The sequence below is a fragment of the Monomorium pharaonis genome, chromosome 1, assembly GCF_013373865.1.
Source record: "Monomorium pharaonis isolate MP-MQ-018 chromosome 1, ASM1337386v2, whole genome shotgun sequence".
Taxonomy (NCBI): domain Eukaryota; kingdom Metazoa; phylum Arthropoda; class Insecta; order Hymenoptera; family Formicidae; genus Monomorium; species Monomorium pharaonis.
The window spans coordinates 16,351,397-16,366,201 of record NC_050467.1 but is presented as its reverse complement, the minus strand read 5'-3'; the positions used below and the strand labels follow the sequence as shown (position 1 = coordinate 16,366,201).

Genomic DNA, 14,805 nt, shown 5'->3' with positions numbered 1-14,805 from the left:
TCCTCAGAACTTCTTAAAGTATTCATTAAGACTTTTCCAAGTAGATATCTCAAACGGAATTAAAAAATTTATTTTCAAGATTTCTGATAAATGTTCCGATTTTTATAATATTGGAACGTTTCTCAGAAAAATTTAAAAAATAAAAAATTTTGATTAATTTTGTAAGAGGAAGAAGATTATACCATGTTTCAGCCAAGCCATAGTCGTACCGTTTAATTTCTGTATCTGAAAAAACGGTCACCCATCCAAGTGTTAACCATCGCCAACGTTGCTTAACTTCGAAGACCGTACGCATCCTAACGCTCCGTGATGATCCATAAACACTTCTTGTTTATGCATACATATTTGTTAATATATTGTTTGGTTAATTATATATAGCGCATTTCGTGTATAAAAGTATAAATTAGCATTTATTAAGCGATATATAATTATAAAAATGTAATTGAGATTATCCAAACACTCAATTAATTTCTGCTGAATACTCAAAGTATTCCAAATAATAAATCGCGAGGTATTTATTGCAATGAACTCTTAAGGAATATTTTAATGTGAACTCATTGTGGCTAATTTTTCAAGAATTCTTTATGTATTCATTTTTCAACTTCTCCAAGTATTCACTAAAATGACTTCTTTCTGTTCATTTCTGTGTTATCTGGAAAGGATATCTCATCGACATTACAAGTGTTGATTGCCTTACGATTTTATGCAAACGGATGCTACCAGGTGGAATTAGGTAAATTTTATATAATATAATTAAAATTTTGAAGACGTTAAGGTTTGGTTGTGTGTTGTTGCAAAACCAGATATTTTATATTATAAATTTTTATATTTGTAATTATAAGATGAGCATGTAAAATCATGTAATGTTTTAATTTGTATTATTATTTAATTTATATAGTATGTATATTTAATTATTTCAGGAGATTTGCATGGAGTGTCACAACCGACAGTATCTAGAATAGTGGCTAAAGTATCTATGGCCATCGCAGTTCATTTACTACGTTTTGTGCATTTCCAGATGACACAAAAATTTTACAAACCGAATTTTATAATATAGCTTGTTTCCCACAAGTGGTTGGATGCATTGATTGCACTCACGTGCGCATCAAGTGTCCTAGCCAGGAACAAGCTATGTTATATGTAAATCGGAAAGGTTTTTATTCGATCAATGTATCTAGTGGTCTGTGATGCACAACGTCGCATTTTAGATATTGTTGCCAGATGGAGGGGCAGCGTTCATGATTCCCGGATATGGGATTCAAATCATTTGAAGGAAGAGTTTGAGGTAAAATTATAATTGTATATGTATTCTGTGCACTCATATAATGATTTCTAATAAGCAATCATACCTGTTATTAATATTACAATAAATAGATATTGAATTATGACAAAAAATTTATTTCTGTTGTTTATATTGCAGGAAGGCAGAATGACAGGGATACTATTAGGAGATGCAGGTTATCCTTGCAGGCCGTATCTCCTAACTCCATTCTTGAATCCTCAAACTCCTTGCCAAGAAAGGTACAATTGGGCTCACATCCGCATTTGTCTTAATATCGAAAGGTGTTTTGGGGAATGGAAAGGAATGTTTAACTCTTTGCGGCACACATTTTTCTATTAATCGGATTTTTATGAAAATTGGTGTAGAAAGGTTTTTAGGGTCGCTGATTACGAATCTGCCATCAGATTTCAACGATTCTTTTTCAAAATTGCGGATTTCATATGGCAAGTCATGATTTTGAGTATTTTTTATCGGTTTTTTTATGGAAATAGGTATACAGGGATTTTTCAAAATACTGATTACGAATTCACCATCAGATTTCAACGATTTTTCTTCAAAATGGTGAATCCAATATGGCGATTTACGATTTTGAGTATTTTTATAGGTTTTTTATGGAAATTGATATATTGAATTTTTTAGGGTCGGAATGTTGAAAAATTTTGGACTTTCTTACTTTTTTTTTACAAGAACAGATGTACAGAACTAGCTTTTTTAGGTTGATTATGTGTAGATCAGATTTTTGAAATTTAAATATGGAAAATTTCAAATAATGAGTGATAAAAAATGTTTTTTTGAGATTATATATTTTTTCATTTTTTCGACAATGGTACATAGAACATAAAATTTTTTCATAAAAGAAACCGCACTTAGTTTACTTCAGAGACACGAACGTGGACGTGGCGGTCATTGTCTCCATTTTCTTTTTTTTTGTATTTTTGTATTTTACAATTTTTTTTCCCACAATTTACTTTTTTTATTACAGTTAGCACAGCAAATCAATTTTTATATTTGTAATTAGCATTTTGAAAAATCCCTGTATATTTCCATAAAAAACCGATAAAAAATACTCAAAATCGCCATATTGAATTCGCCATAAAAAAAAATCGTCAAAATCTGATGGTGGATTCGTAATCAGCGTTCTGAAAAATCCCCGTATACCAATTTTTATAAAAAACCAATAAAAAACACTCAAAATCGTAAATCGTCATATTGGATCGCCATTTTGAAAAAGAATCGTCGAAATCTGATAGCGGATTCGTAATCAGCGACCCAAAAAACCTCTGTATACTGATTTTCACAGCTTCATGATTCTTCCTTCTTTCTGACATACATTTTTTGTAAAAAACACACACTTTTTTTCACTTTATTTATTTATATAACAAAATTAACTAATAATAAAGGAAAATTATACCTTACCAAATATTACTAAGACTCTTACTAAAGTAAAATTACAAGAAAAAGTAATAAAATACAGTATTTGGTGTCTGAAAAATTAAAGAAATGACTTCAAGATAGGTGGTCGATATATCGACCACCGTGCCGCAAAGGGTTAAAGCATTACATAATGACATGCAAATATCTTTGATAACAGCGAAGATTGCTATCATAGCAATGGCTATTCTCTTCAATATACGGAAACAATTTGACCATTTTGATTATGGTAAGTCTTGTATATAATGTAAAATAAAAAGATTTTATCATCTACCATGTAACACTAAATTAAGAATACATACATTTTTATAAAAACAAATGTGTGGAGCAATTAAAACTTAATTTAATCTTATAATATTATATTTTAGAGATAAGATAAAGTATAAAATTAAATATTTTTTATAGATTCAGATGATGAAAAAAACAACAGTGAAAATGAAGAAGATAATGCAGCTATCCCAAATAGAGCTGCACAATCTGATACAGCATTTAGATTAGAATTTGCACAACGACATTTTTCTTAATATTCCCTGTATAATAATCTTTATATATCTCTATATATCTGTATCTGTATATTCTCTGTATACTTAGTTTTTTTAATATAGTATAATATTAATTATTAATCTAATTATTGCAATATATTTAGTTTTTTAAATATAATATATATAAATACAATTTGCAATTTAAATCACTTTGACTACTTAAATGTTCTAATTTTTTATTTAATTTTATTTTTAAAAGTTTTAATTTTAGTTCTGCCTTCTTTTTTTTCACTTCCATTAACTCTATAGTTTTATTATGTTCGATTTCCCAAATTTTTTATTTTAATTCATGTTCAGTTTTTGTTCGGGCTCTAACGAGTATATTGACGCGCCTGGAAAGGCCAGCGCCGATGTGGCGATCACTCTTATTATTATATTTACTTGTATTTTCGACAACGACCTGTGAGTCAGTCGGCATCTACGTTTTGAGAGGCAAGCACGCAATAAAGAGCACATTTTAGTAAGATACTGTGATAAATAATTTTGGCGGCATTTCCTTAACGGAACGGCTGCATTAATCCTGTCTTTCCACTCGATATAATTTATTATATTTTATTAATTTTTAAACAACGACGGGATAAACCATATGGTCCTTCGAGCCGGATGTGTTAAATAATTTTAACGGATTTTAATTCTTGGAACATACGTAATGGAAAGTGCTGGATGTGCGTGATTGCAGCGGCATAATGCGAATGTAATAAATACGGACAAGAGATATTGTGGATGCCGACTCATCAGTGTTTTAATTAGTATAAGTGAGTATTATTTAAACGACGCAAATTTGTTGAGATATTCATTGTAGATAGCGGTTGCTAAGACTCGAACTAAGGCTAATTGGAGTTAAATTATAAAAATATTGTAACCATCGTGATGGCTGAAGAAATCAGGATTCTTGTACAAAAACGGTCAGTCATCAAAGCTAAATTAACAAGATTTAGGACATATCTCGATTCGTATACAGCTAGACCCGATATACAGCAGTTGAGAGAGCGTTTAGCCAAGGTCAGAGAATTATGGGATAAGTTCGATGACATACAGACGGATATAGAGCTACTTGAGCCTGACGGTGAGTTTGAGGAAAGAAGTGAGTTCGAGCAATATTATTTTGAACTTGTATCCAAGGCCGAACAACATTGTGTTTCGTCGACTGTTACACGACCGACAAGCAATGATAATATAGATACGAACGTACGTAGATCGGAACGCACCGTAAAGTTACCGACGATTAATCTGCCTAATTTTGATGGTGACTATAACGCGTGGTTATGCTTCTATGATAATTTTAAAACAACTATACATGACAATTCTGATCTTAAGCCTGTGCAGAAGCTACAATATTTGAAATCGTGTTTGAAGGGCGATGCTGCACAAATCATAGAGTCACTTGCGACATCAGCCGAAAATTACGAGATTGCTTGGAATCTGGTCGTGGAACGGTTCGACAATAAGCGTATAATAATACAGAATCATGTAAGGTCTTTATTTGAATTGCCAAACATAGCCAAAGAGTCCTTGACAGGTTTGCGAGCGTTAATGGACGGTGCGTTGAGGCACTTGCGAGCACTCAAAACTTTAGGTTTGCAGACCGAACATTGGGATGCGATGCTGATCCAGTTAATAATTTTTAAGGTAGACAGGAATACGCACAAGGAGTGGGAGCGTTCAATTGATGGAACTGAAATGCCCTCCTTGGAGGATTTATGGAAATTTCTAAAGAACAAATGCTATGTACTAGAAAATGTCGACGCTGGATTTGCATCGCAGTCCAAGGTTAGTGGAAAACTGCCATTGATGCGGGATGCAAGAAATAGTAATGTTAGACAATCGCAAAATTGCATGACCGTCCAGGAGAGGCAGCAGTGCCCGATATGTAATGGATCGCATAATGTATATAAGTGTGAGCAATTGTTGCGTGCAAATTGTGACGAAAGAATATCATTAGTAAAAACAGCGCGTTTATGCTTTAATTGTTTGCGTCCTAATCATTCGGCGAACTTCTGTAGATTTAGACCTTGCTCAAAGTGCAGACGCCGTCATAATGATTTGTTACATCGCAGTGAAATTCGAGCGATTTCGAACTCAGAAGAGAAACATGAAAACGATATTGCATCACAAAAGAGTCTGCAGGCAGTAGTTGCTTCACACATATTTTTATCTACTGCATTAGTAAAAATATTTGACAAGTTTGGCAATGCGTATAATTGTAGAATTTTATTGGACTCTGGTTCGCAATCTAATTTTATTGTAAATTCTTTAGTAGAGAAACTAAAACTGACAAAACGAAAAATTAATGTGCCGGTGTCGGGGTTTGGTCAAGCTCTTACGCATATTGAGCATGCAGTAGATGCAGAGATACAGTCTAGCGATGGTCGCCTTAATTTAAATTTGACTTTTCTCGCGATAGATGAGATAACGGAATATTTGCCAGCCAAGTATATTGATAAAAGCAAACTAGAGATACCGCGTAACATAAGGCTAGCTGATCCTGAATTTTGTAAACCATCGAGAATAGATGCGCTTATTGGAGCAGAGACTTTCTTTCATCTGTTGTGCGTGGGGCAAATAAGGCTCAGCGGAGGCTCTATCGTATTGCAGAAAACTAAATTTGGTTGGATTATTGGAGGTAGAATTTATGATAGAGTACGAGACGATAAAGAAACGGTTTGTAATATATCGATTGATAAGACGTCATTACAAGTAGCTAAATTTTGGGAGATAGAGGAATTAAGTGATATTAAACATTTATCAGAGGAAGAAAGGAACTGCGAAGCGCATTTCAGAAAGTTTACCGTTAGAGATGAAAAGGGTAGATATTGTGTCAGATTACCCTTTAAAGGAAATGTAAATAAATTAGGCGATTCGTATAAAATGGCGGAGAAAAGATTATTCTCGATGGAGCGACGATTATTGTCAAACGAAGCTCAGCGTGCGGAATATTCACGTTTTTTACGCGAGTATTGTGAATTGGGACACATGATTGAGGTAACGAATTGTAATGCAGAGAAGTTGACAGATGGTTATTTCTTGCCTCATCATGCTGTGTTAAAAACGGATAGTCTTACGACAAAATTGAGAGTAGTGTTTGACGCTTCAGCCAGGTCAACCACTGGCGTTGCTTTAAACGACGTGCTTATGTCGGGTCCGGTATTGCAGGAGGATGTATTCTCTATTGTCACGCGATTTCGTTCATATTCATATGTATTAACTGCGGACATCGAAAAGATGTTTCGACAGGTGCGTCTTCATCTGGAAGATACCAAATATCAAAGGATATTATGGCGAGAGAATCCTATGGAATCGATCAGGATGTATGGTCTTCAAACTGTAATCTATGGCACGAGACCGGGAAATTACCTAGCAGTTAGATGTCTACATCAATTGGCAATGGATGAAGAAGATGATTTTCCCCTAGCATCGGAAGTTTTGAAGAGAGATTTCTATGTGGATGACCTTCTCACGGGAGCAGATAATTACGAGAGGGCCTTGCAAACGAATTGATTCAACTGCTTCGTAGAGGTGGATTTCATCTGAGGCAGTGGGCTTCAAATACTAGCAGCTTGATTGATGATCTTGGTGAGCGATCGGACATTGAACATCTTTGTTTGGGAGGTGAAGACAGCGTTAAAACCTTAGGCATACAGTGGAGATGCAAGGACGATACCATTATATATATCATGAACACTCGAATAAATGGTAACGAGCGCCTCACTAAGCAAACATTGCTATCACAGATCGCGGCAATCTTTGATCCACTTGGACTGTTGGGACCAATCATTGTTAAAGCCAAGATTGTTATGCAACTGCTCTGGCAGCTGAAGCTTGAATGGGATGAGACAGTGCCCATGGATATATTTACATTATGGAACGAATATAAGACACAACTTAATTCCATAAATGGTTTTAGTTTTCCGAGAAGAATAATGCTTGGTGATTCCGACCTACAACTACATGGATTCTGCGATGCAAGTGAGAAGGCCTTTGGCGCATGCATATATCTGCGTTCAACCAGTCAAACGGGAGATCGAATGGTGAGGCTAGTGTGTGCCAAATCTAGAGTGGCTCCTTTAAAAAAGGTTTCTCTGCCGAGGTTGGAGTTGTGTGCCGCAGTCTTACTCGCTAATTTATATAAGGTTACCAGTGGCTCACTGAAACGAGATTTTAGGAGTATACATTTTTGGTCGGATTCCACCATTGCGATTCATTGGATACATTCATCGCCTCACAGACTAAAGACGTTTGTGGCAAATAGAGTAGCACAAATACAGACTACTACGGAGAAGTCATATTGGAGGTATGCTCCGTCTCAACAGAATCCTGCTGATCCATTGTCACGTGGACAAATGCCTGAAGCATTTGCGCAGAACCAACTGTGGAAAAATGGACCGGATTGGTTGATGGCGGATGAAGATGAATGGCCCGCAAACTTGGTTGAAGAAATTGTAGTGCCGGAGCAGCGATCAACTGTTAACTTGCAAACTGCTATATCGGCTGATTTTGTTGAGAGATTTTCATCAGTATTCCTATTAACAAGAGTAATAGCATATTGCCTGCGCTTCGTACACAACTGTCGCAAGAAAGAGAAACGAACAGGATCTATCACAACAGAAGAACTGCGGGAAGCAACGAATTGCGTGATTCTGGCGGTACAAGCGAACGCTTTCGCTAATGAATTGTATAATTTGCGTCACGGCAGACCTCTGCACTCAAAAAGTAGAATTTTGGCATTGAATCCGTTTATAGATAACGTGGGAATATTGCGAGTGGGCGGAAGACTTCAAAATGCTGATATGAGATATGCTCGGAAGCATCCCATATTACTTCCCAATAATAATCATTTTACTAAATTAATTTTTAAATATGTCCATATTAGTAATTATCATTGTGGTGTTCAAGCTACATTATACGCTGTTAGACAGAATTATTGGGCAGTTAGAGGAAAGGACATTGCTAAGTATACTGTTCGTACTTGTATGAGATGCTTTCGATTTGCAGCACCCGCACCAAAGTATCAAATGGGAAATTTACCGATGGATAGAGTAGTGAGCGATCACCCGTTCGAGAAGGTTGGTGTCGACTATTGTGGCCCTTTTTATATAAAGGAGAAGCGTTATAGAAATAAAAATAAAATCAAGGTTTATGTGGCCGTATATATTTGCTTTGCTACGAAGGCTGTTCATTTGGAGGTCGTTTTTGATTTAACTACAGAAGCGTTTATTGCCAGTTTGCGACGATTTTTTGCCAGGCGTGGGAAGGCCGGAATAATTTATTCTGATAATGCGACTAACTTTACCGGAGCAAATAATGAACTAAAAGATTTGCATAAATTATACAATTCAAAGGAACATATTGATAACCTTCAGCGGTTTTGTGTCGACAGGGGAGTCAAATGGAATTTTATACCGCCACGTTCACCGCATTTTGGCGGATTATGGGAGGCCGCGGTGAAAGGATTTAAGCATCACATGCGTCGAACACTCGGTGAAACATTATTTACATTTGAAGAATTTAACACATTTGTAATTGAAATAGAAGGTGTATTGAATTCGCGACCGCTCACTGCTCTGTCCTCGGATCCAAATGATTGCTTGGCTTTGACGCCTGCACATTTTTTGATAGAAACGTCGTTGTCAGATATTCCTGAAGTCGATCTCACGGATGTGCCTACTAACAGATTGTCTATATGGAAACACATACAAAAAATTAAGCAAAACTTTTGGCGTCGCTGGAGCAAGGAGTATTTAAACGAGCTGCAACAGCGAACCAAGTGGTTGAATTCACACGCTTCATGTATTAAACCAGGAATCTTGGTTCTTATTAAAGATGACAACACTGCTCCTTTGCAATGGTCGATGGGCAGGATAGTGGCCGTGCATCCGGGAGACGATAACATTGTGAGAGTGGTTACCGTAAAGACTCAGAATGGTACATATAAGCGAAATGTAAGAGCTCTTGCTCCGCTACCCATTGAATAAATCGTGCAGTTATTAATTGTAAATTAAAATTTTATCATTAAATTATCACATTGTTGAGAAAATCTCAAGGGGGGCAGGATGTTCGGGCTCTAACGAGTATATTGACGCGCCTGGAAAGGCCAGCGCCGATGTGGCGATCACTCTTATTATTATATTTACTTGTATTTTCGACAACGACCTGTGAGTCAGTCGGCATCTACGTTTTGAGAGGCACGCAATAAAGAGCACATTTTAGTAAGATACTGTGATAAATAATTTTGGCGGCATTTCCTTAACGGAACGGCTGCATTAATCCTGTCTTTCCACTCGATATAATTTATTATATTTTATTAATTTTTAAACAACGACGGGATAAACCAGTTTTGTTGCGTTCACTTTCTTTTAAAATTTTTTCTTCGTGCATCTTAAACATTGCTTCTTCAAATGCTGACATGACATTATTTTTCTTTTGTCGTTTTTTTACAGGAACATTGCCTTCATCTGTAGTAGGTTAAGAATCAGATTGATCATTGTTGGTCTGCTCTACTTCTTGTCTCGCAGATGCGTCTTCAGATATCAGTTCTCTAAAGTACAAATAGAATCCTTAATGTATATAACGTTATAAATATGTGTACATACAGAACTAGTGCAGTTAGTATGGTTAGGCATTAATGACGCCGTGTGTACATGTTTTTCTCACCTTGTAACAGGATCCAACAAATAATTTTCTTCATTTAGTACTCTTTTTTGCTCATTGTAAGCTGGTCTCTATATAAAAACAGATAAAATTTTAAATCTAATTTCTTTTATTTAAGGTACAAGCAAAAATGTATGTTACGCTTTTACCATTGCATCGGAGTCGAATCTGTTTTTGTCTTTCTCAAAATCTTCTGGTGTGATTTGCCTCAACATATCATCTAATGGATCGAGTAAACTCTGAATCATATGAACCACCACCAGTAGCACATAGTGATCTTTTATGTGCCGCATAACTTTTTTTGGCTTGCATCTTCCAGCGTTGATAAGCATCACGTATATCTTTCTAATCGCGCGCAACGCCTCTTGATGAAATAATGTTGGCAATTATTTTCCATTTTCCCTGCCGAAGCGTTTTATTTTTTAATGAATTACTTTTATCTTCCAAAATATTTTTATTCTGGAAGACAAAATCAATAATACATTTTTTTCGTCAATAGAGAAATTTTCCTTTCTTTTTTCGACCATCTAAAAAATAATTTAGTTAGCAATTTGTGTTTATAATTAAGTATTTATGTCCACATTAAATAACTATATAATGTCATACATTAATATTATACAATAAACGTATTTTGTAACAATTTGATGCAAATATACTTCTGTCCATACTGTAGGATCGATGATAGTGAACTCAGAAGTGTATGGAATATGTGGTTTATTGGTAGTTACACGAAATGTGAGCCCTTCGGACGGCTAACAACGACTGACTGGGGTGTCGCTCTGCTCTCGGTTTTATAGTCGCAAATTCGGAAAAACAATACCGACAAAGAATAATTGCGCAGTTCGGAACTTTCTTTGTAGCGGCCCGCTAAGAGATCGCGGTCGCCGACGCGCCGCTAAGATCCTGCCGCCAAATGGATCGCCGTCGCGACGCACTCCTATGATCCTGCCGCTAAACGGACCGCCGTCGCGACACACTCTTATGATCATACCGCCGATATTACCGCTGCGACATGACACATCAAACGCACGAGCAATTATCTTAGAACTGATTTTCCTACAATACTATGATAAAATATCTACGAAAACATTTGAATATCATACCACGCACATTTTCAACTTCAGATGAATCCACATTACGCGACACAAACTGAGCCAATAGCATCATGTTTCACTAGCTTTAAATTAGCTTTCTGTTATTGGCTGTTATTGCATGTTTAGATAAAATTGCTTTGTTATAGCGTTGTGAATACGAGCTCTAATAAGCATACATCCCAGTAAACACGTTTTATAACGGCAATATAACATGGAAGTTACATGTAATGTAACATTGTTATTCTTGTAATAAGTACATGCTATATAACATGTAAATAATCTGTTCTGTAACATTTGTTATACGCAGGTAATAAAACTGTTATACATCATTTTAGCGTTACAGTCATGTAACAAAAATTGTATAATTTTAACATAACACGCTCGTATCAATGTTATTACGGAACGATGCGTCGTAGTTGACTCAGAAATCAAACAACACCGTAACATCTTGAATGAGAGATCTATTTAATATTAAAAAAAATTATAAAGATAATGTTTTTAAAAATAACGGTTTGTCTATGTTTGTGCGTGCGTAGGGTAAACGCGATCGCACGGAGGGAGTGCCGGGATCCGTCCCGATAGAGACGCGAAGCGAGCGATGAGGAATGCGGTAGGTTCACGGGGGGTGATAGGATGAAAAAGGAGGCGATGATGTCTCTCACACTTAATATTTATTTAACAACGGACGTTCGAAGTGAGGGGCGAACCTTCTTGTATCTTTTACAATATTGCAGAGATCTTGATACGTCTCGATATTACGCTGCCTGTAATCGATGCGGAAATCTTGAAGAACCTCTAGATCGAGGCTCTCGCGAATCCGGAATTCTTGCGCGCGACCCGACGGAAATCTTGTGCACGAGGCAGAGGACGTTCGCGGGAAAGATACGGTCACCCGCGCATTAAGGTGCACTTACACATTCACACGAATACAAACTGAAGAATTAATCAACGTTGGTTGACGGGAGAAATAATTTAATCGCACTATCACGGCGCGAATGATGGGTAAGAAGCGGAAGTGAATCCCCGCAGCTAGGATCGGCGGAAGACGGGAGAGATCTGCGGGACGATCTAATGTCGGTGCCGGGCTGCGAGAGACTGGCGAATTTTGCATCGTAAAACAATTACGATCGGAGGCGAAAAAAGGGGCGGTAGGGAACGGATATCGAGACTTATTTGGGCATTGATTTGGACGTGCCCTTTTTTGGGCTTGTTTATTTGCATAGTTACCTACGATGCGAGCAAACGAAAATTGCGCGCGTGAGGAGCTAATGACAGCGCCGCGCGACTAGGTGCATTGAAGAAATGAACTACAAGGAGCTCGATGGCTGTCAGGAGCTCTCACTACTCGCGGATAAAACAGAGCAAATAAAAAGGAAATGTTAAAATTCTAAAGTAACTGTTATAGTCTCGAACAGTCTACAATTACTGCGCACAAAAAATGCAAAATTATCATGTACTGAACAAAAACAGGATAATAAATGTACTATTCAATTTTTCTTAGAATATATGATCTATATATATAGTTAACCATCTAATTAACCATTTGAACGCTTCAAAGTATTAGTGCTAAATAGATCGCAATTTCCATCAAATTATTAAAGTTATAGAAAAAGATAAATTTAATAATGAAATTAATAAGTAAATAAATTAATGTTATTTTTTTTTAATGTTTTGCATTATTTATAAAAGCAATTTAATTGCTTTTATAAAAAATAATATAATTGCGTCAGTTTATAACATATAGGTATATGTAGACAATAACAAGTACCCATATTGATGAGTCAAATTGGCGTAGCAGATAGAGTACAAGGTTCGTCATCTTAAGGCCCCGGGTTTAAAACTACCAGCGGCAAGAACAAAATAAAATAATATAATTTAAATTTAATTAATTAATAAAAATTTGGTGTAAATTTAGTATGTACTGTTAATAAAAATAATTTAAAAAAAAATTCATTTTATTTTTTATTTTTTTCTAGTTGCAGTTTAAAGATATCCGATTTAAGAAATCTTTTAGATATTAGTTTCATGATATCTTTCTGTTCTCAAAAAACGGCGCATTGGTTAACATTCAGACATATCATTATGTTATCTTTTAGAAGTCTCTTTATGTTATCATTTTTAGAAACAGGATATGCGTGAAACGGAACGCATGTAACTGTTGTGTGACGGTTAGATAACACGTTATGTAACATGTTATATTGTTGAGTTGGAAATTGTAACTTACATGTAAGTTACGTGTAATTTCAGAGTAATGTAACCTGTTATATTCGGTTACATTGTTGTTACATTGCTACTATATTACTGTGTTCACTGGGATATATCTCGCGTATTTATAGGTGTAGATGTTATTGCACATGTTAAAGCGTTCTAAATACGGGCCCTAGATTTTCTGGAAAGTAGTCGATATGAGAATCTAAGAAATACAACTTAAGATTCATTAGGCAACCTAGTTTTCTATAGTTCTCCATCATTTCCGCTACCCTTTCTCTGTAATCTTGACTTTTGTGGTTTCTTAAAAAATTTTCCCTGGGTAATGTGGTTACGCAAGCCTGCACGTTCCGGATTGTACATTTGTGATCCAAACTGCTTTTACATGGTGTTTTTTGAGGTTAGAAAAAAATGAGTCAATTCAGCAATTCTGACCTTGAATTTGGATTCAGCGGATCAAAATACATAAAGATAGGCTATTCTGGTCCACCGGACCAACATTATAAAAACATTGTTTTTTGAGGTTAGGAAAAAATGAATCAATTCAGCAATTTTGATCTTGGATTTGGATTCAGCGGGTCAAAATACATAAGGATGGATTAGTCTGGTCTGCCGGACCAACATTAAAAAAAAATTTTTTTTTGAGGTTAGGAAATGCGAGCTAACTTTGAAATTCTGACTTTGGATTCGAATTCAGCGGGTCGAAATACATAAGAATTGACTAGTCTAGTCCACCGGACTAACCACTATTTTTGTGTGCCTGTGCAATCAATATCTTGAATCGATACGATTATATTCATCAAAGTATTGTTTATTATATTTTAAATTTAAAATTATGAAATATTTACTGTATTATATATTTATTTTATAAATTAAATAATTATTGTATTGCATATAATTATTGTATTATATAATGATTTTAATAAAATTGTATTTTAATAAAAAATATTTAATAATTTTTATTAATGTATCATATGGTATCATTATGTTAGTTTTATATAGTAATAATTGTCTCAATAATTAAGGATGGATTCTTTGACTAATTGAAAACAATTTTTCTTTAATGAATTAAAATATGTTGATATCAATTTTTATTAATAATTTTTAAATTATAAGCAATTTGTTTGAAAAAAGAAATTTTTATAAACTAAACTTTGAACTATAAAAACTAACATTACATTTTTAATTAATTTCAAATAAAGTTTAATAAAATTTTAATTTAAGGTTACAACAGTTTAGTTACAAAAATATGTAATAAAAAAATTTAACAGTTGTAACCGTCGCTCGCGAGCTACGGCCAACTTCGCCTCCGTCCCTGGTCGCGGCTCTGGGCCGCCCGGGTGTCGGGGCGATTGCCTCCGCGAAATTTTCCACTGCAATGCTTAGTTGGGTGCCAGGTACGTTAAGCGTATCACTCTGTGTGCACCAAATCGTTACCGTTACGGTAACAGAATCGCGGCAAAGACGGGCGCACGCTAGGCGACCGGGGCGTTAGCGGCTCCGATATCCAGCTGCTCAGCCCTCAAACGGCAGAGGGGGAGGTTCGGCGCGGGCGGATGGAATCGGGAAGGCGAGAGAATCAGTGACACAACATTAATGT

The 14,805-nt window shown here is 35.7% G+C and overlaps 4 protein-coding genes across 4 annotated transcripts; 3 read left to right on the top strand and 1 right to left on the bottom strand.

Moving 5' to 3' along the window:
• The first annotated feature begins 1,168 nt into the window (after positions 1–1,168).
• Positions 1,169–3,237, top strand: LOC118646573 (putative nuclease HARBI1). Its single transcript, XM_036289759.1, has 5 exons — positions 1,169–1,285; positions 1,421–1,521; positions 1,774–1,843; positions 2,798–2,942; positions 3,119–3,237. Exons 1-5 carry the CDS (start codon positions 1,169–1,171, stop codon positions 3,235–3,237), a joined length of 552 nt encoding a protein of 183 aa, XP_036145652.1.
• Positions 3,238–4,125: 888 nt separating this feature from the next.
• Positions 4,126–6,753, top strand: LOC118646570. The gene has a single exon (XM_036289754.1). The coding sequence runs from the start codon at positions 4,126–4,128 to the stop codon at positions 6,751–6,753; it is 2,628 nt and encodes an 875-aa protein (XP_036145647.1).
• Positions 6,754–6,929: 176 nt separating this feature from the next.
• On the top strand, positions 6,930–9,227 carry LOC118646569. The gene has a single exon (XM_036289739.1). The coding sequence runs from the start codon at positions 6,930–6,932 to the stop codon at positions 9,225–9,227; it is 2,298 nt and encodes a 765-aa protein (XP_036145632.1).
• Positions 9,228–9,705: 478 nt separating this feature from the next.
• LOC105828445 lies at positions 9,706–10,381 on the bottom strand. Its single transcript, XM_012666765.3, has 3 exons — positions 10,053–10,381; positions 9,907–9,974; positions 9,706–9,790 (listed from the first exon to the last, which is right to left on the bottom strand). Exons 1-3 carry the CDS (start codon positions 10,233–10,235, stop codon positions 9,718–9,720), a joined length of 324 nt encoding a protein of 107 aa, XP_012522219.1. The 5' UTR covers positions 10,236–10,381; the 3' UTR covers positions 9,706–9,717.
• Between the last annotated feature and the right edge of the window lie 4,424 nt (positions 10,382–14,805).

Bases quoted from the DNA above. Each gene is read 5' to 3' on its own strand.
- LOC118646573 (XM_036289759.1), top strand. From the start codon at position 1,169: ATGTATCTAGTGGTCTGTGATGCACAACGTCGCATTTTAGATATTGTT. The intron at 1,522-1,773 runs GTACAATTGGGC...TTATGGAAATAG, and splicing joins CAAACTCCTTGCCAAGAAAG to GTATACAGGGATTTTTCAAA. The intron at 2,943-3,118 runs GTAAGTCTTGTA...TATTTTTTATAG, and splicing joins ATTTGACCATTTTGATTATG to ATTCAGATGATGAAAAAAAC.
- LOC105828445 (XM_012666765.3), bottom strand. From the start codon at position 10,235: ATGCTTATCAACGCTGGAAGATGCAAGCCAAAAAAAGTTATGCGGCAC. The intron at 9,975-10,052 runs GTAAAAGCGTAA...GTTTTTATATAG, and splicing joins GATTCGACTCCGATGCAATG to AGACCAGCTTACAATGAGCA. The intron at 9,791-9,906 runs GTGAGAAAAACA...TTTGTACTTTAG, and splicing joins TTGTTGGATCCTGTTACAAG to AGAACTGATATCTGAAGACG.
- LOC118646570 (XM_036289754.1), top strand. From the start codon at position 4,126: ATGGCTGAAGAAATCAGGATTCTTGTACAAAAACGGTCAGTCATCAAA.
- LOC118646569 (XM_036289739.1), top strand. From the start codon at position 6,930: ATGAACACTCGAATAAATGGTAACGAGCGCCTCACTAAGCAAACATTG.